The 20814-nt window shown below is 41.9% G+C and overlaps 1 protein-coding gene across 2 annotated transcripts in view; it reads left to right on the top strand.

Annotated features, from left to right (window-relative positions):
• ATP10A (ATPase phospholipid transporting 10A (putative)) overlaps positions 1-20814 on the top strand; it is a 281162-nt gene that overhangs the window by 149333 nt on the left and 111015 nt on the right. For both annotated transcript variants that reach the window (XR_003941956.1, XM_030201381.1), the window contains exons 4-6: positions 14930-15036; positions 15124-15255; positions 20050-20180. Coding sequence is in view for 1 of the 2 variants with exons in the window: in XM_030201381.1 (XP_030057241.1) it covers positions 14930-15036; positions 15124-15255; positions 20050-20180 (370 nt within the window). In the remaining variant the exon portion in view is untranslated. The remainder of the gene's footprint in view (positions 1-14929; positions 15037-15123; positions 15256-20049; positions 20181-20814) is intronic.

Here is a 20814-nt window from a genome sequence, read left to right as displayed (position 1 = left end):
CTTCCTACGTACCTACCGACCCCTTGGTCGTTCAGATGCCATTGCTCCATGCACCGTATGCCATTGCTCCGCCCTCGGTGTGTGACGCCATTGCTCCGCCCTCGACGTCATCACGTTTGACACGAGGGCACGGCTCGGCGACTTGGCGATTTCGGTGGCTTCACCACCACGAACCCTTCGAACCTGTGTTGAAGGAAGTGATGTCAGTGGCTTGGCTTCACTGACGTCAGTGTCTTCAGAACGTTGAGGGTGAGTTTTATTATATAGGATTAGCTATTTTTTATTCCAATAGCATTTTTGCTTTCCTGACAACCTCCCCAGCACCTCTTAGCTTAGACAGATATTGTTGCCTGCCGTCATCTTTTTGCATTCTCTTGTGGTTTATGAACACTGCCCTTTTTTTACCCCCCATACCTTTTCAGGTAAATCCTTAGAAAAACGTTATGGCTTTTTCTTCTCATCTTTACTTCCTAACTAAAAAAAAAAGTTTTGTTGTCCTTTATCTCCTTCAGTTTTGCCCACTGCGCTTCTGCTTCCATAATTTTTCCCATCCAGCTGCCAACTACTTGAGGTACTTTTCCATCTCAACAGTTAATTGTGCAGGATTCTACAATCTTTACCTTTTCAGTGACCATCGTTGCTTATGCTCTCGTACTGGACGCCCCATCCTGTGATCACCCATTATTATATCAGAAGGACTCTCCCTATTTGTAAGCTCCAGATCTAGCATTGCCCCCCTCCTGTGTGGATTCTGTTTGTAGATGCTGAAACAGTTCTTCATATGGAGAATCCAGGATGTCCCAGTCAACATCTGGCAGATAGATATTGGCTAGCATTACTAACTGTATTCTTTTCCTAGAAATTTTGGGGTCGAATTTCAGTGCAATTTATCAGCCAGAAACTGCTCCTATCCAGTTAAATCACCTGTTCGGGGCTAACCAGTCATTTTCAGCAGCGCTTAACCAGTTAATTCCACCGAAAATAGTTAGTTAGCACTGGACTCAAAACCGGTTATTTTGGGGGGCATTCCAGGGGCGGAGTCAGCACTTGGGCAGTGAAGTGCTGATATTCAGAACTTAACCGGGTAGGTTAACTGCATAAATTGGGCAGCATAAAAGTCAGTCCTATCTTTATGCTTTAACCTGTAGCCGGTTAAGTACTGATCACCGCCAGCTGAAAATCAGGCCCTTTGTGAATTTCTTCAATTAAATCTCTATTCATTTCTTCTGTTTGTGAAAGATATATATATAATAGATATCACACCAGTATAAACAGACATCCCATACCATCCCTGTTGTTGCTTGTATGGACCACAATTCTGTTGCTTTAGCAATATATGCAACCCTTTTTTGCCCGGTGAGCATCAGAAAGGGCTACTTTCCTGTCATAATTAAAGTTCCTTCCTCCTTTCCTCATGGTCTTGTTATTATACTCATCCCCTATTTTAAATATATTTTTGTAAGATGCTCTGATATTATTATTTGATGGGTGGGGTATAAGCTCTTAATAAACTTGGAAATATATTGTACAGTTTATAGTTGTGGTCAGGGCCAGGACTAAATTGAGCTGGAAATCCAATTGGCTCAGTAATCCACTCACTCAGCACTCTCCTTTCTCTTGATAATATAGTCCAGGCTAGAATGAAAAGTTCTGAACAAAATGGTTTACTTAAACTTGGATTCTTCAGTCAAAACACGAGAGTGGAATAGCAGCCTAATGGTTAGAGCAGTGGGCTGAAAACCACGAAAGCCTAGTTCAAAACCCACTGCCCATAGGCGCCCGGTATCGAAGGCTTGGGGAGGCTAAGCCTCCCCAGCCGCAGTGAGCCGGCTCCTCCCCCTCCCTCCGGATCCGGTCCCGGTCCCGGTCCCTCACGTTACCGACCTGACTCTTCGTCTTCAGAACTGTCAGCGCTAACTCTCCCCCGCTGCACTGGCGCTGCCGGCGATCGCACTTTAAAAATGACCGCCGAGACTTCCAGAGGCGGCCTCGCGAGACTTCTGCTAAAGTCTTGGAGGCCGCCCTGTAAGTCTCGGCGGCCATTTTGAAGCGCAAACGCCGGCAGCGCCAGTGCAGCGGGGTAGAGTTAGCGCTGACAGCTCAGAAGAGTCAGGTCGGTGACGTGAGTGGACCGGATCCGGAGGGAGGGGGAGGAATTCGCCGAACAACTCTGGAGGGGGTGGCAGGGGAGAGAAGGGAGTCGCTGGGCATTTGTGGAAGGAGTGGAGAGAAGGGTTGCTGGGTATAATGGGTGCATGCAGGGCAGGGGAGAGGAGGATCACTGCTAGACATGGTTGGATGGAGGGCAGGGGAAGGAGGGTCACCGGGTATGGGTGCATGCAGGGCAGGGGAGAGGAGGATCACTACTGGACATGGGTGTATGGAGGGCAGGGGAGAGGAGGGTTGCTGTGTATGGGTGCTTGCAGGGCAGGGGGAGAGAAGGGTCACTGGAAATGGGTGGATGGAAGGCAGGGGAGAGGAGAGGAGGGGAGAGAGAAAAAGTGCTGGACATGGATGGAGGGGAGGGAAGAGTGAGGAAGGAGATGAGATGAGGGAAAAGAAAGAGAGGAGAAAAACTACACATGGATGAAGAAAATAGGCAGAAGCTGAGGACCAGAAATGAAGAAGAAAGGAGGAAAGGAAAGAAAGAAATGTAAAGGAAGCCCTGGAAACGGAGTTAAGAGGACAGATAGCAGCAGAATCGGATACTGGGCCAGCATGATCAGAAAAACAGTCACCAGACAACAAAGGTAGAAAAAAAAAAAATCATTTTATTTTCATTATAGTGTTTGGAATATGTCCACTTTGAGAATCAGGTGCTCAACATTAAAAGTTTTATATTTATTTACTTATTTATGGTATTTTATCCCACACTAAACATGAATTAGGGTGTTTTGTGGCTCTACATGAGAATTGTGATATTATGATCCCTTGTTTCATATTGTTGACGGTCTGCATTTTCCGTATGGGTGGTATATTGGTGTATTAGGTTCTGCCCAGTGTAATATTTATGGTACAGTAAGGTTCTGAGTGTGTTTTTGCACAAAATTGTGCATAGTGTTTTGCAGTTGAGCGATTGTGGTTAGTATATGCTTTGAGCAACCACTTTATTCTTTGACATATGATACATATCTAATATCTATATTTAATAAAAGGTATTAATTGTGACTTATTTTTATTTATTTATTTTTTCTGTGTGTTATCAGACAATTATGGATTTAAGCTCCACCCCTAACCCCGCCCTCTTTAGCCTCCCCAAACAGTTGGGCCACCGACCGCCTATGCCACTGCCGTTCCATTGCCTCAGATTGTAAGCCCTCCAGGGAGAAGGAAATACCCACTGTACCTGAATGTAAGTTACAACTGAAAAGGGCATGAGCCAAATCCAAAATCCATACCACTATCCATACAAAAGTAAAGTAGAAGAATTTTTTTCAACACCTAAGGGTTCTTTTACTAGCAAAGCAGTTAGTGCGGGTTTTACTGCATGATAGACTTTAACACTGATGTGTACTAATGCCTACCGCATATTAAAACCAGCCAGCACAGTAAATATACTGCACTGACTACCTAAAGCAGGCAGGGATATTGAGTGGACATGACCGGGACAGAGTAGAGGAATGGCTTTCACTGACTGATGTGTAGAACAGTACCGTGCACGGTCAGGACTTCTGTGAGGCTGTGTTTACTGCCACCTCAAGAGGCAGTAGGTGGAGCTGCATTATTAGCAGTCCAGTAATTCAGCTTCTGTCATTGGAGGTTCTGCGGTAGCATGACCCCTGACATCCAACCCCCTTGATTTGATACTGCTGGCTGAAATCCTGCCCCCAAGTCTAAAACCCCACCCAGGGCCTAAGTGCCTCTCTCCTGAGAGATAAACCTTCTCCCTCGACTCCCTGAGCCCCCCCTCCCGGGACCTACCCAGGGATCTTTATTATTAGTTCAGTGGGTCCAGGACTGTGCTGGGTTGCAAAATGGCCACCAGGGTCCCTATCTGCATTCTTACAGTATTACCGCTAGGGGGCATCCTTCCATATAAGGTGCTGAATATACCCACACAGCAACTACCACTACTGCTATTTGGATAGCTAGTGATTGCTCTTCCAAATTAAACTGCATACTGTAGCTATACAAATAACAACTGAATATCGTCAACTATTTGTTGAGTTAGGAGGAACACCCTGGCACTGTCAGACTGAGGCTGTCCAGATTCACTGAAAATTCATAGCAGTAGCTGCTCTAAGGATAAGTGCCCTTGACTATCAGGCTCCTTGATTTCCAATAAGAGTTAAGGACTAGATTCAGTAAATGGTGCCCAAATTTGGGTATAAAAAAAAAAAAGCACTGAGCGTTGTTCGATAAATGGTGCTCCAAGTTGGGTGCCGCTTATAGAATAGTGCTAAGTGATGGAATCCATGACCAAATGTGTGCGCGAGGATTACACCAACTGAAACCTGGTGTAAATCTGCATGCCTAAATTAAGCATGGATCTCCCATCGTTAGTGACCGCCCCTTACCCACCCATGCACTTCCCATGGCCACGCCCCCTTTCAGTTAAGTGCTAAAAAATTTACATGAACGTCTTTATAGAATAGCACCTAGTAAGATGTGCACATAACATAGTAGATGATAGCCGATAAAGACCTGTATGGTCCGTCCAGTCTGCCCATCAAGATAAACTCATAGCATAAGGTATGGTGTGATGTTACATATGTATACTTGATCGTTATTCTTGCAATTCAAATTGTTGCCAGTAATTGATAGCACCTAATTATTGGTGCTAATTGGCTTGTTAATTGTACAAACAAATTGAGCACACGGCCAAATTTGCATGCAGTTTTGAGTGCCATTTATAGAATTTAGGGGTAAATGATCAGTGGCTTGATTTGATTTATTTATTTGATATACTGCTTAGCACAAAATAGTTTTAAAGCAGTTTATAATAAACATCAAATAATTTTACACCTGTCAGCACAGATTAACTAAGAAACTCACCTAAACTGAGCACCTATGAAGAAACGGTAACCAAACAAGCCTGCCAAAATTTTATCAGCAGGTTCCTTGCTCACAGCAGCGGTTCTTTGCCTCACCTCATCCCTTTCCTATTTCTTGCGGCCTCTGTACTTAGGATGCAAGTCCCAACCAAAGTAGTTTTTCATCAGCTGAGGCAAACATATCAGCTGCTGCCCTCACCATGTCAACAGACCTCCTTGTATCTTGCAGCTCATGGTCCTTCAAGCTTGAAAGTATTTTATAATTTCTCAGTGTTTCATGGCTGTATAAGGAAGTAACATTCCTTTTACTGTTAATTCCAATTGAGTTAGGCAACAAGTTGTTTTGGAGAGGTCTAAAAAGCATGCATTTCTCTGCTTTGGACATTCCTCTTGGTGGTGATAGTCTAAGCACACTGTATTCACACCTATTCCACAATGGCATCTGGAATGTAGGGGAGTGCGTATCCCTGAAGGAATTAGAATGGGAGGGGTGACTAAAGCAAAAGAGCTGAATGTATTGGTGTTTCTCTAATAATGGACTATCCTAAAATCTCCCCTGGTTTTTTTGAAAGTGCCAGCTTACCCTACTCCTTTCTCTGCTGAACTGTTTTGACATAGGGATCAAGTGTTCCTCCACTTTTTGTGGTTTATCCTCGCTTTCTATCCTAAAATCTAACAGTTCGCATTTTTGTAAAAGTTGAATTGTTTTCTTTCTTTCTCTTTAAGTTTGACAGTTGCAAAATAACCAGCTCAGCTTGACAAGAAAATGAGATGACAGATGAAACAATGCCTTCAGCCCTGGACTCAGAGCTGTGGCTAAGGTTGCTGGTTGTATGTTCGGGTATTGTGGAATTCAAGGGGTGTCTGAGGCAGGAGTATGTGTGTGTGTGGGAGGGGAGGCAAGGAGTATGGCAAGTGTATGAGGATATCAGGGGACCATAGGGGTCTGTGGGGGAGAGAGCCTGCTGTGGGCTACATATCTGAAGTGGGGAAGCAAGGGCTGTGTATGTGTTATTTGACTTTAGACCTGGAGCTGATTGCATACTCATCTTTGGATCAAATTAACTATTTGACAGGCTGGCTTGGTCAATACTAGGGATTACAGATGGAACATTGAAGGGTAGTACCTACATTGCTTTTCCAACTGTATTCCATCCATTTTCAGTTTGCTGATGGATGTAATCCAACTGGTTTATACTATCTGCTACTCAAGAGGTAAAATGATTGATTCCTTCTACTTGTCCAACACTTGTACTGACAGACTTTGAAATTGGAGCGATGTCAGCATTCAAAGAAGCCTACCCATAAGCACGGATAGCAGGGTGTTGTTTTCATTTAACTGAGTATTCTATGGAAGGTTAGTTAAATAAGCATGAAGACTGCATACAAGAGCAATGACGTTCTCCATGAGTCTGTTAGGTGTTTTGCTGCTCTTGCACATGTACCTGAAGTGATGTCGAACATGTGTATGACCTCCTCATAGAAACTATGCCTCAGATAGAACATATGGACGAACACTTAACTTATTTTGAACACACTACATCAGAGGCCACCACCGCTGTTAAGTCGTGATAATATGTATGTGCCCCCACTTTTTAGGATTGAAACATGGAATCAATATGAATCAGCAGCGGATGGACTGGCTCACACAAATAACATTGTAGAGGGCTGGCATTTTTTTTACAAGCTCTCTTCTAGTGCAGTCATCCAACACTTTGGAAGTTTGACTGGATTGCAGAAGGATCACATTCAACAGAAGGCATCATTTTTGCAAGCATCATCAGGTGTTGAGCTGGCACGAGAGAAGCGCTGTTGATTTCTGAAAAAGTGTGTACAGAGAGCAGTTACAACATATGGTAAAACTGATATAGAGGGCATTTTCGAAAGAAACGTCTATGTTTGGATTTGAACATCTTTGTAAAATGTCCAAATTCGAGGGTGGGGAAAACTGTATTTTCAAAACAAGATGGACGTCCATCTTTCGTTTCAAAAATACCATCAAAGACTTTCAAATCCAAGGATGTCCTTGAATTTGGATGTCCCTAGATTTGGACGTCCTTGGATTTGGACGTCTTTGACTTTCGGCGATTTTTGAAATCAACGATGTCCGAGTCAAAAATGTCCAAATGCAAGCAATTTGGATGTGGGAGGAGCCAGCATTTCTAGTGCACTGGTCCCCCTGACATGCCAGGACACCAACCGGGCACCCTAGGGGGCACTGCAGTGGCATTCATAAAATGCTCCCAGGAACATGGCTCCCTTACCTTGTATACTGAGCCCCCCAAAACCCACTACCCACAACTGTACACCACTACCATAGCCCTTATGGATGAAGGAGTGCACCTATATATGGGTACAGTGGGTTTGTGGTGGGTTTTGGGGAGCTTGCTGATTCCTCCACAAATGTAACAGGTAGGGGGGGGGGGGTATGGGCCTGGATCCGCCTGTCTGAAGTGCTCTGCAGTACCCACTAAAACTGCTGCTAGGACCTTCATGTGCTGTCATGGACCTGAGTATGACATCTGAGGCTGGCACGAAATATTTTTAAAGATATTTTTTTGAGGGTGGGAGGGGATTAGTGATCACTGGGGGAGTAACGGGAGGTCATCCTCGATTGCCTCCGGTGGTCATCTGGTCATTTTGGGCACCTTTTTGTGCCTTATTCGCAAAAAACACGTCCGGGTGAAAACATCTAAGTGTCTGTCATGGACGTCCTTGGTTTTTTCGATTATGAGTCAAAGACGTCCAAGTGTTAGGCACGCCCAAGTCCCACCTTCACTACGCCTCCGACACGCCCCCTTGAACTTTGGCCGTCCTTGCAACGGACTGCAGTTGGAGACGTCCAAAATCGGGTTTCGATTATACTGATTTGGACGTCTCTGGGAGATGGACGTCCATATGTTGAAAGATGGACATCCTTCTCTTTTGAAAATGAGCCTATCACTTCCCCCCCCCCCTTTTTACAAAGCCGCGCAGCAGTACCGACACAGCCCATTCACTTTGAATGGGTTGTGTCAGCATTACTGCACCGATAGCCATTAGTGCAGCTTTGTAAAACGGGAGGGGGGGGGGGAGGGGGTTATTTACGTAGTACAACATTTATATCACAAAATTGATAGTGTTGAAAATAATCAAGTTTTCATTGTGATATTGTTTGAAATAAAACATCAAATTTACATTTTACCTAGTCTTAATATTTTGTATCTTTTATACCTAATTATTGCCTGTCTTTCCGTATTCTGTATTTACTGTCTTATGTTATGTTATATTATTACCAACTGTCCTATGACAAACAATACAAGTGACCGATAATCCTGTGACCATAAACCATGATGACCAGCATGCCTATGACCAATAACATGAGTGACTGTGGGGCCCTTCTACTAAGCAGTGCTAAAAAGTAGCTTGCGCTAGCCCCAGTGTAGATCTTTCCTCCATGCTAGGGCCACTTTTAGCACCGCTAGTAAATGGGCAAATTTTCTATTTCAGCAATAATAGCCTTGTGCTAATTTTTCCATTTTGGTGGCGGTAAGGGCTCACGTGCTAACCATGCAATAATCGGTTAACACAGGACATACCTACTCTCCACCCCCAGTGCTAAAAAATAGAAACTATTTTGTAATGTGTGGGTAGCACATGCAGCTGCAAAAACCACCATGGGACACCTGAGAATGCCCTGTGGTACTGCATTTTAACCTGCGTTAAGCACGTGTTAGTGCTTTCCATAGCTTAGGGCCCTAATATGACTTATGGATTGGAGTAGCCTAGTGGTTAGTGCACTTAACCCTCCATTACCCCAGATACAAATAAGTACCTACATATACTATGTAAACCACTTTGAATGTAGTTGCAAAAACCACAGAAAGGCGGTATATCAAGTCCCATTCCCTTTCCATTTATGACTAATTATCTACTGAATTTTATGACCCAAAGTCCTCTGATTAAAACCCCTAAAACCTTTTTGAAACTTACTTCAGAATATTTCCAGTTTGGTGGGGTTACTGAAGTCCTAAGGCCCAGCTGTTTAGCACCTATGTCAATAACTGAGAGGTCAAGTAAAATGGATTGTGTGGTTAGGCTATGATTTTTAGTGTTGGTGGGATGTTACATAGTAACATAGTAGATGACGGCAGAAAAAGATCTGCACGGTCCATCCAGTCTGCCCAACAAGATAACTTTGATTTTTATTTTATTACTTGGTATACTGTATTCTATTATTTTGGTTATTTTATGCTTTTTGTGTGTGTGTGTTGGTTTGTCAGTTGTCTGCTTAAGCCTGTTTTAATTCCCATCCTCTCTGAACTATCTGTTGATTGAAAAGGTGGAATATATTTATTTATTTATTTATTGCATTTGTACCCCACATTTTCCCACCTTTTTGCGGGTTCAGTGTAGCTTACAATACGTTATGAAAACTGGAAGTACATTTTGTTACAGCTCAGTTATGGATTACATTATGAAGCGTTATGAGAGACAAGTTTTGTAACAAGGAATATAATAATGGAAAAGATCATTGAGACATTGGAAGGAAAGAACGGGAAACTAAAAGGGGCGATACATTGGAGGGAACCCGCGGGAAACAGGAGGGGCGGTATATAATAACAGGCAAGCATTTGGTATACATTTTCTGTGAGTAAGGTATGAGTGAGGTAAGTTTGCGGGAGATGAGAAGGTGAGGTAGGGGATGGGAATTCAGAGTGGCTGTAGTGATGCATTGTTGAACAGTGAGTGCGGTTTTATGTGTTTTGGTTCTTTCCGTAAATTTCCTCAAAGAGGTGGGTCTTCAGTAGTTTGCGGAAGGTTTTTTGCTCGTGGATCGTTTTCAGGTTGCGTGGCAATGAATTCCAGTACTGCGTGCTCATGTAGGAAAAGGTTGACGCGTGCAGTGTTTTGTATTTCAAGCCCTTGCAATTAGGGAAGTGGAGGTTGAGGAAAGTTCGGGATGATATTTTGGCGTTTCTTGGTGGTAAGTCTATTAAATCCGACATGTAGGCTGAGGCTTCACCGTGAATGATTTTATGGACTAATGTGCATACTTTAAAGGTAATGCGTTCTTTAAGTGGGAGCCAGTGTAGCTTCTCTCGTAAGGGTTTTGCACTTTCATATTTTGGTTTTCCTAAGATGAGTCTGGCTGCTGTATTCTGGGCTGTTTGGAGTTTTCTCAGTATTTGCTTTTTGCAACCTGCCTATAGTGAGTTGCAGTAATCCAGATGGCTGAGAACGAGGGATTGCACCAGGCTGCGAAAGACGGATCTTGGGAAGAATTGTCTTATTCTTTTCAGTTTCCACATGCAGTAGAACATCTTTTTGGTTGTGTTGTTTGCCTGAGTTTCGAGTGTTAGGTGGCGGTCAATAGTGACTCCAAGGATTTTTAACGTTTCTGAGATTGGAAGGTTTAGTGTTGGTGTGTTTAAAGCGGTGAATTCTTTCGTGTTGTATTGGGACGTGAGTATCAGGCATTGAGTTTTTTCTGCATTTAGTTTCAAGCGAAAAGCATCTGACCAGGTGTTCATGATGTGTAGACTTAGGTTGATTTCATTGGAGATTTCTTTAATGTCTTTTTTGAAAGGGATGTATATAGTTACATCATCGGCGTAAATATATGGGTTGAGGTTGTGGTTCGATAGGAGTTTCGCCAGGGGGATCATCATTAGGTTGAAAATGGTTGGTGAGAGGGGTGATCCTTGTGGTTCTCCACATTCGGGTGTCCAAGCAGCAGACGTGGTTGAATTTGATGTGACTTGGTATGATCGTTGAGTTAGGAACCCCTTGAACCAGTTTAGGACATTTCCTCCAATACCAAAGTATTCAAGTATGTGTAATAGGATTCCGTAGTCGACCATGTCGAAGGCACTTGACATGTCGAATTGTAGGAGGAGTATATTGTTGCCGGTTGCAATCATTTGTTTAAATTTAGTCATGAGGGTAATCAGTACTGTTTCTGTGCTGTGATTCGACCGGAATCCTGATTGGGCAACATGCAGTATTGAGTGTTTGTTTAGATAATCTGTGAGTTGTTTAGTTACCATTCCTTCGGTTATTTTGGTTTTTTAGTGGTATGGATGCTACTGGTCTGTAGTTGGTTAATTCGCTTGCGTTTTTCTTTGTGTCTTTAGGTATTGGGGTGAGTAAAATTTTTCCTTTTTCTTTAGGAAAAAGTCCGTTTAGTAGCATAAAGTTTATGTGGTTTGTTAGGTCTGTTATGAATTGTAGAGGAGCTGATCTCATAAGGTTGTTTGGGCATATGTCTAGTTTGCAGTGGGATTTGGCGTATCTTTTTAGAGTTTTCGAGATGAGATTGTCTGATATTAACTCGAAGTTGGTCCAGGTTCTGTCTGCTGGGTATGTTCCGGCTTCTGGGTCTAGGCAGTCTAGAAGTGTGACGTATTCGATAGGGCTGGTGGGTATTTTAAGTCGTAGTTGTATGATTTTCTCTTTGAAGTATTTCGCAAGGTTGTCAACATCTGGTATGTCTTTGCTGTTGTTTGTAACTGGTGTGGTGTCTAGAAGTTTGTTCACAAGGTAGAAGAGTTTGTGTGTCATTGTAGTTTGGTCCTATTATTGTTTTGTAGTGTGATCTTTTAGTCTGTCTTATGGTGTATTTGTATTTCCTCCGAAGTAGTTTCCAGGCATTTAGTGTTTGTTCATCTCTCTTTTTGTTCCATGCGTGTTCTAGTTTCCTGACTTGTGTTTTAAGTTTTTTCAGCTCTTCGTTGAACCATGGATTTGCTTTTTTCCTGTGTGATGTTCTAGTTTGGATTGGGGTGATTTTGTCTAATGTTGTTGTGCATAGATCGTCCCATTCTTGGAGGAATTGGATGGTGCTAGCACTTGTTGTCCATTCGTTCTGGTAGATCTGTTGCCAGAATGTTGTGGGGTCTATTTTTCCTCTCGTGGTGTATGTTGTTCGCTCATGTTTATTGATTGTGTTTATGTGTGTTTTTCGCCAGTAGAGAGAGACAGTTGCTTTATGGTGGTCTGACCATAGTGTGGGTGTCCATGTAGTGTCTGTAAGTATGATAGTTTGGTCCGGGTCAAATTTGTGTGTTATTATGTCTAGTGTGTGTCCTTTTTTGTGTGTTGGTTGCGTGTATGGTGCGTGTAGATCCCATAGTTTTAGGAATTCTTTGCATTCTCGTGTGCTTGTTGAGGTGTCGTCTTCAAGGTGTAGGTTGATGTCTCCTATTATAAGGATGTTTGAGGCAGATACACATGTGTTCGAGATGAAGTCCATGAGTTGTGTTTGGGAGTCTTGCCATTTTCCCGGTGTTCTATAGAATAGGATTGCATTAAGGTGTCCTATTAGGTTTGGATGATTAATTCTTGTCGAGGCGAGTTCAAGTTGTGGTGAGGTAGATTCACCCGTGGTTGTGATGGTGAATTCCTGTTTGTAAATTATAGCTATTCCGCCTCCTCTTTTTCCATTTCTTGTCCAGTGGGTGATTTTGTATTCTGGTGGGCATGTTTCTAGGATGGCGGGGTCTGTGGGGCTCTGGAACCAGGTTTCTGTGATGAATAGAAGGTCTAACTTATCTGTGGTGATCCAGTCTAGTATATCTACTGAGTTGCTTACTGCTGATCTTGCATTGATGTATCCTAATTGGATTGAGCGGTGTGGTTCTGTGAGGTGGTTCATTGTGTTTATTTTTATTAGTTGTCTGTTTCTTCGGTGGCTGTATTTATTGTTGCTGTTACTTTCCTCTTTTTGTTGGTGGTATTCATTTTCAGAGATTTTTCCTTTTGGTTGGTGGTATTCATTTTCTGAGATTTTTCCTTTTGGTTGGTTGTAGTATCTTTGGTTTGGTGAATTGTTATTAAGTTGGTGTGTTATGGGTGGGTTGTAATGGATGTTCTTTAGAGTGGGCATTGTGTGTATGTGAGTGCTGTGGGGTTATTGTTGTCTTGGTTGTGGATTGTGTTTACGTGTGAGAGTAGGGTGAGACAGTGAATGGTTAAAAGTGTTATACTTGTGTTCATCTCTGTGGTTAAGACTCTGTGGCAACCATTCAAGTGAATTACATTTAAAGCGAGGTAGGCTTACAGTTGCTTTTAAGCTTATCAATATTTCACACTGATCAAGTGAGAGAATTGCATTTAAGTTAAGCTATTCGCAGTGCAAGTACAAAGCTATATAAATTGCATTTAAATTAAGCAGTTAGCAGTGCAAGTACAAAGCTATATAGATTGCATTTAAATTAAGCTGTTAGCAGTGCAAGTGTAGAGCTATTTCTTTAGCTTGTCTTTAAGCGAAGCAAGGCACTTACATTAGAGCTTTCAGTTTAAGCAAACAAAGCAAATCCATATTAAATAATTTTTGCAAGAAAATTCCTTTTAAATTCAATGCAAAAATCTAAGAATTATAACAGTGGGAGCAAACCTTTGAGAGTGAATTTAAGGGGTCCTTTTTACTAAGGTGCAGTAATGGGATTTAGTATGCACTAAATACTAAGAAGTCCATAGGTATAAAATAGGGTACTTAGCATTTAGTGCACTTTAGTAAAAGGACCCTTGAATTAGCAATGTAGGCATGGTGGGATACTTTTAAAACAGGATGACTGTAAGCAAAATCCTAAAAGGCATCTATGTACCTTTAAAAAATAAGCTTATAGAATGAGTCCCAAGAGTGAGTAAATACCCAAATTTCCACCTACTCAAGGTGCATTTAATATGTACATCACAACTCTGCTTTTGCTCTGCCCAAACTATGCTCCCAAGAACTCTTATGCACAGACCCATGGATTCTATATATGGTGCAAATTGTGCACACAAATTTTGGCATGTGCCAGTTTGCAAGCAGAATTTAATTGAATAACGAACCAATTAGTGCCATAATTGGGCACTAATAATAAATTATCGGTGTTAACTGGCAGTAATTAGAATTTACACGCACATCTCGCTAAGCGGCTTTCTATAAAGATGTGCAAGTAAAGTCTTATGCGTGGATCTGAAATGGGGGTGTGGCCACAGGAGGGGCATAAGCAGGCCATGAGTGTTCCAAGAATTTGCGTGAACTGTTACAGAATATACCTATTCTGCGCCTAATTTAGGTGCGAGGATTTACACTAGGTTTCAGTTGGCGTTGATTCTCGCACCTAAACGTTAGGTGCAGATTTCGGTGCTAGGCATTATTCTATAAATGGCACCCAACTCAGAGTGTAATTAATAGAATAGCACTTGGTGCTTTTTGGAGTCCTTATACTAAGGCGTGCTAGAGTTTTTAGTGTGTGTTAAAAATGAGCACACACTAAATGCTAGAGACACCTATAGGAATATATGGGTGTCGCTAGCACTAAGGGCTCTGTGTAGGTGCCCATAGGAATATTGTGGGCTCCTACACAGCATGCTCTAAAAGCACCAATGCACCTCTAGCACGGCTTAGTAAACGGGGCCCTTAAAGTTTTAGCGTGGGCTAAGAACGCTAGTGAGCCTTTGTAAGAGAGCCCCTTCGTTTTTTGGTGCTGATTTTTTTTGACACCATATGTAGAATTTGGTCCAGACTGTGTAAAATTAGGCACATTCTTTCCATGCATATGCGACGATGCAATTATATAGAAGCCACTGTCCGCATGTAAAACAGGCTTTACACACCCCAAAAAAAAGGGGTACAAAAATGTTCTTGATTATGTTTGTGGCATAAAGACCTCATTTTTAAAGACCTGATGTAATAGCTGGTGATGATGAACATCTGTTGATGAGCATTTCAACCCAGTCCTCAGGGCACACCCAGCCAGTTGGGTTTTGAGGATATAGAAATGAATATGCATGAGAGAGATTTCCATGCACTGTCTCTTTGGTATGCGCATCTGTCTCATGCATATTCATTGAGAAGTATCGTATTAGAGAGCTCCTGATTCTATATCTTATTTTCCAGATTTGGACTCATGAACAGTATACAGTGCGTATGTTTATAAATTCTTATTTTAATTCTTACGCAGCATACATGAAAATGGGAAAAAAGCTGGACTTTATAAAGAAAACCTTTTATTACGTGGCTGTACCATTAGAAATACAGAAGAAGTTGCCGGGATAGTGATTTATGCAGGTAAAATCTTTCTGAAAATAACAATGATCTTCTCTGTCATCTCTGTTATAAAATATTTATATTTTTGATGTATGATTACTTCTGCAGGACATGAGACCAAAGCATTGCTAAATAACAATGGGCCTCGGTATAAACGAAGCAAACTTGAAAGACAAATGAATATAGATATTCTCTGGTGTGCCCTCATCCTTCTAGTCATATGCTTGTTTTCAGCCATAGGTAAGTTGTCCTGAGAAAAAACACTGATTGATTTCACATACAATATTTTATTCATTTTACTGGGAAAGCAAGCCTAGTATGGGATAACTTGTTTTCAACCAAAAATTCGATGTTAAAGGGAACAGACTTTGAAACTCAAACACGGTCAATATAGAAGAGGTCTGTTTGTAGGTTTTATGTTCTGCATGGGTTTGCAGGCATAGCTCAAATATCACTAAAAAATCTAGCCTCAAAGCTCCGAGATTAATAGCTAGAAAAACTTCATTAAGGGGCCATTTTACAAAGTTGTGGGAAAAAAGGGCCCTGTGCTGGCAGCAGGGGCCATTTTTCCTGCGGTCTAGGGTCCTTTTTACTACAGTGGATAAAAAAAATCCCCCAACACACATGGCCATTCGGTAAGAGAACTCTTACTGCATTGCCGTGCAACGGGGAGCCCTTACCGCCACCCATTGAGGTGGAAATAAGGGCTCCCTCGCTAACCCAGCGGTAACCAGGCATTGCATGGCAATGCCAGATTACCTCCGTGCAAGCCATTTCTGGGGGTTTTCTTTTCCCCCTGGAAATTGAGCACGCTCGGGGCGGGACTACTGCCGGCAGCAGTCCTGAAAGAGCGAGCAGTAAGCTCGCATTCATCTTACCGCTGCTCTGTAAAAGGGGCCCCTAATCACTTATAGGAGTCTCCAATAGTATCGTTAGCCAGTCAGACCAGAACAAAAGAATGGAAAGTAAAAAAAAAAAACAAAAAACTCTAACCAGAGAACAAGCTTTATGTTTAAAAAAAAAAAAAAACCCAGGATGGACCTTAGTTCTGAGTTAAGTGTCATTGAATCAGCAGTGCTTTAGTATATGATGATTGCTGCAGATGTTAAGCATATTTCTTTTGAATGTGCATAGACTATGTTATCATAAAATATTTTAAAAATAAGGAATTTATTACTCATAATTCAGCAAGAAGTCTTTTCTGACCCATGATTATATCAATTGCTGCAAGCCAAAGACCGTAGTCTGCTAATAGCTGACACGGGAAGAATCTTGGTGATGTCTGAGGTCTTTTTCTCTTGCTAAATGAGTTGACTAAACTAGTTGAGTCCATCCTTTATTCATATGTTCACTTTTGGGAATTTTTGCAAGTTGTTTTGTGAACATATAGCCATTTTTTTTGTATTTAGAGTGGATCCTGTTTATTTAAAGATAGAGGTGTCTATATCTTAATAAAACAGCTTCAAGAAGGTACCAACTTGACCTTCCAACCTACGCGACCTGTTTTAAAATTACCCTCCACGTGTCATCAGCTTGTGTAATTTAAACGGTAGTAAAGTGAAACGTTCCTGTAGGTGTTTTTAAGCTGGATGAAGAAAACAGCCTGCGAACACAGTGTTTATGTGTAAGTTTACTCCCACTTGGCTGCCCATACAAATGGGGAAACTAACCAGCTGGTTTATCATGCATACTTCGCAGCTGCTTATTCACAAAGAGGTAGCCCAGGTAGAAGTTTGCATAATTTATACATATTAGACTAGATTCTATATATGACACTGAAAAAACTGGTGCAGAAAAAAAATCCCATGCTTAACGCTAAATTAGGTCATTCCATGTCAAGTGGTCTGGTGGATTTTGATGAAATTTTCTGTGAACATTCATAAATGTCCCCAATGAACATTGGTAAAGTTTTACGTTCGCCGATGCAAAACTTGCTAAGATATAGTGATCTGTTTGACCCCCATACTGCAGCCTTCGCACAGGGACCACCAGACCACTTGACATGGAATGACCTTATTCTATAATCCGTGCCTAATATTAGTTGTGGTTTATACAATAGGCATAGCGCCCTGAACCACGACTTAAGGGGTCCTTTTACTAAGGTGCGCTGAAAATGGCCTGCGGTAGTGTAGGCGCGTGTTTTGGACGCACGCAGAATCATTTTTCAGCGCACATGCAAAAAATGCCTTTTTAAAATTTTTGCCAATAATGGACATGCGGCTCATCCATTTTGGGTCTGAGACTTTACTACCAGCCATTGACCTAGTGGTAAAGTCTCACGCGGTAACCGGGCAATAATGACCGTGCGTCAAATGCCACTTGGCGCGCGTCCGATACTCATGTCCAAAAATAATTTTTCGGCTGCGCGTATCAGCTGTGTGACAAAAATGAAATTACCGCAAGAGCCACGCAGTAGCCTGGTGGTAATTCCATTTTGGCGCATGTTGGGCATGCGTAGACACTTAAGCAGCTTAGTAAAAGGGCCCCTAAATTTAGGCATGACCATTTACATCAAGTAAAACCTGGTGTAAATACCCGCACCTAACTTAGGTGCGGATTGGGTGTATTCTATAACAACGCGCATTGTTTTTAGAAATGTCCATACCCCTCCCATGGCCACTCCCCCTTTTGAGATCCACACATTAGAATTTACATGCACCACTTTACAGAATATGCTTAGAAAGTCGCACACGTAAATTCTAATGGGTCCCAATTAGTGCTGATAATTGCTGCTTGTTTGTCAATCATCTGTGCCGATTGGCTTGTTAAACAATTAAGTTGCGCACACAATTTAGCCGCACATACAAATTTGCACTCGCAACTTGAGTCGCCATATATAGAATTCGGGGGATTATGCAAACTTGCATCATTTGCATCTACATAGTTTTATTTGAATGTTCCCCCTGAGTTACAATATTGCTATATCCCCCTGTAAACTTAGTAAGTGCTGTAGTATATTTATAATATAGAACAGATTGCCAAAATGGCAGTATTATTGTTTATGCCATATTTGGTCCTTAAGAAAATTCAAATTTTATGTACAGACCCCTGTGAGACCTCACATACCACTTCCAGCTGAAGTAGGGGGCTGTTTATTATCACTATCTGATAAGTCCCCTTTAGCCAATTCCTTATCTGCCCACACACAGTATCTCAAAACTTTATCTTCCATAATTTGATAATCATCCTTTTATGAAAAACCATATCAGAAGTTTAACAAAACCCAGATACAGTATATGAATCATGTTTTGCTTGTCAACTTTGCTGAAAGGCAGAGCAGAAACCTTACTAGGGGGTCCTTTACAAAGCTGTGCTAAAAAGTGACCTTAGCATGACCTTGCATGGGACTTTCCCATGTGTTACGGACTTTTACACTGCAGCCAGAAAACGGCCAATTTTCTAATGGCCATGTGCTAATGTCGCTATCGGTGTGCAGCCATTACCCAAAATTAACCTGCGCCCTTACTTCCACCTGCTTTGTACATGGTAAGGGCTCATGTGCTAATCCCACGCTGATCAGTTGATTAGCGCAGAAATGGCCAGTCTCTGCCCCCCCCCCCCCAGACATTTGCTGTCCCATCAAAATGTAAACATATTTTTTAGACAATACACAATCTTACTTCACTATAACCATGTTCAGCTTTATCATTAGCTAGCTTAAACAGCTTGTATCAAAAGTGGAAAAATCTGAAAAATGGGGAGGAAAAAGCCTCAGATAATGCAGGTTATTTCAATCATGTAAATAATTCTGCTGCATCAATTGCTGGCATTAAAAAAAAAAAAACCTTTCCCGAGATCAGAGGACAGATGAAAACATTTATTCTTATTTAATACTTACATTGTATAGCAGCAATATTAAGTTGGTATAAAATTTTTAAAGATAATTCTGATGTACAGTAAGTGGATGATTTTATAAGACTTATTCCACCTCTAAAGCAGTTTATAGTTTCAATTTACAGGTACTGGGTCTGTCACTAGTGTGTTCACAATCAAAGTAGTATATTGTACTACTGTTGTACCTGGGGCAATGGAGGGTTAAGTGACTTGCCCTGAGTCACACAGAGCTGTAGAGGAAATTAAACCTGGGTCCCTAGGATCTCAGCCCACTACCAACCATCAGGTAGTACCGGGAATCGAACCCAGTTCCCCAGGTGTGCAACCTGCTGCACTAACCATTAGGCCACTCCTGCAGAAAAAGGCTATTAAGAAAACTGTGTGGCTGAATATGCACATCTAAGTAGACGTGCCTAGACGATGGCAAGTACTCTTTTGCTAAGTGTGGGCTTTCCTGGAAGTGGAGAGCAGGTGAAGTTGGGACAAAGCTGAGCTAAGGCCATTTGTACCACTGGGGTAAAATGGCTGATTTTCTGATTGTTTTTTTTTTTAATAATGGCACCCCTGCGCATGCATGCATGGGGGATGCTGGTTGAACTGAGCATGCACGGGAGGGGGCACTGCTGGTGTCAGTAGCTGCGAATAGGCTGCTGAGTGCCGTGAGGATGAGACTGCTTGGGATTCTTCAGCTGACGGGGCCCAAGAATCCCCGCCAGCTAAAGTAATTATTTTTTACCTTTGTAGGGGCAGGAGAGGGGGAGTAGCAGGCAGAGAGGAAATGCCCACCCAGTTCACCCCTTGGCTCATCCAAAAATTGAGGTCTGGCTAAGCTACTGGCCTTTGAGCCCCTACTGCCACCTATTTTGTAGGTGATAGGGACTCACGCACTAAACTTACACTAATCTGCTAGCTCGGCAATGTAGCTGCGTTGTGATTAGTGCAGAACACGTCCCCTGCACCAAAAAAAAATATTTTTTTTTTTAGTGCATGGATAGCACGCACAGATGGCAAAATTACCTTGGGACGCCTCAGGGTGGCTGCAGTATACCACTTTTTTGCTGCAGTAAGCACACGTTAGTGCTTACCATAGCATTGTAAAAGGGCCCCTTAAGATACTGTACATAGATGTAGTTCTTGTGAGTTATATTCTTTCCTTATTTGTATTTACTCAGTTGTGAATGTATCATTACTGTTCTGCAGGTCACGGTCTCTGGGTTTTCCAGTATGGAGAGAAGCGACCTGTGTTTGATGTGCTGGGGCCTGATGGCAAATACTTAGCACCCCTCTTATCCGCAGTGTATTTATTTTTCACAATGATAATAGTGTGTCAGGTAACGTTAAATTGATTTATTCTCATTATCATTCAGTTTTATAGATGAATAATTTCTTGGTTCTGTGCTTTCCTAATGTATGTAAGCCTTTAAAAGTATGGCAATAAGGGCTGATCTGTGTTAGTTTTGTGGTGGTCAGTAAACCGCACACTTATTCCACCAATACATTTAGGAAAGAAGTGACCATCATAAATTTACATGCTAAATTCATGAAGTGCCAAGCGCCATACATTTGTACCATGTTTCAGGCGGTGCAAACGACCATGCCTAAAGTTAGGTGCCATTCCCGGTCTTAAACACTATTCTGTAAACCTCACCTAACTTTAAGCATGGTTTATAGAATAGCGCTTTTTTCGGTACCTTATGCACAATTCACCCCATAGTGGTGTCGTTCACCACTTATTTCATATATTTTCACCACCACTTTGATGTCTATCCAGCAATGCTAGACATCAAAGTGGTGGTGAAAATATATGAAATAAGTAGTGAACGACACCACTATGGGGTGAATTGGATATATATAAAATGTGACTGGCATTTATTCAAACACAGCAGTAAGCATGTTTTTGATCGACCTGCTGATTTTGTATCATAGTTATTTTAAGCCACTGTTTACTTAAACCAGATCTAACCT

Source organism: Microcaecilia unicolor, chromosome 4 (assembly GCF_901765095.1).
Source record: "Microcaecilia unicolor chromosome 4, aMicUni1.1, whole genome shotgun sequence".
NCBI classification, from domain to species: domain Eukaryota; kingdom Metazoa; phylum Chordata; class Amphibia; order Gymnophiona; family Siphonopidae; genus Microcaecilia; species Microcaecilia unicolor.
This window is presented reverse-complemented; position numbering and strand designations above follow the sequence as displayed.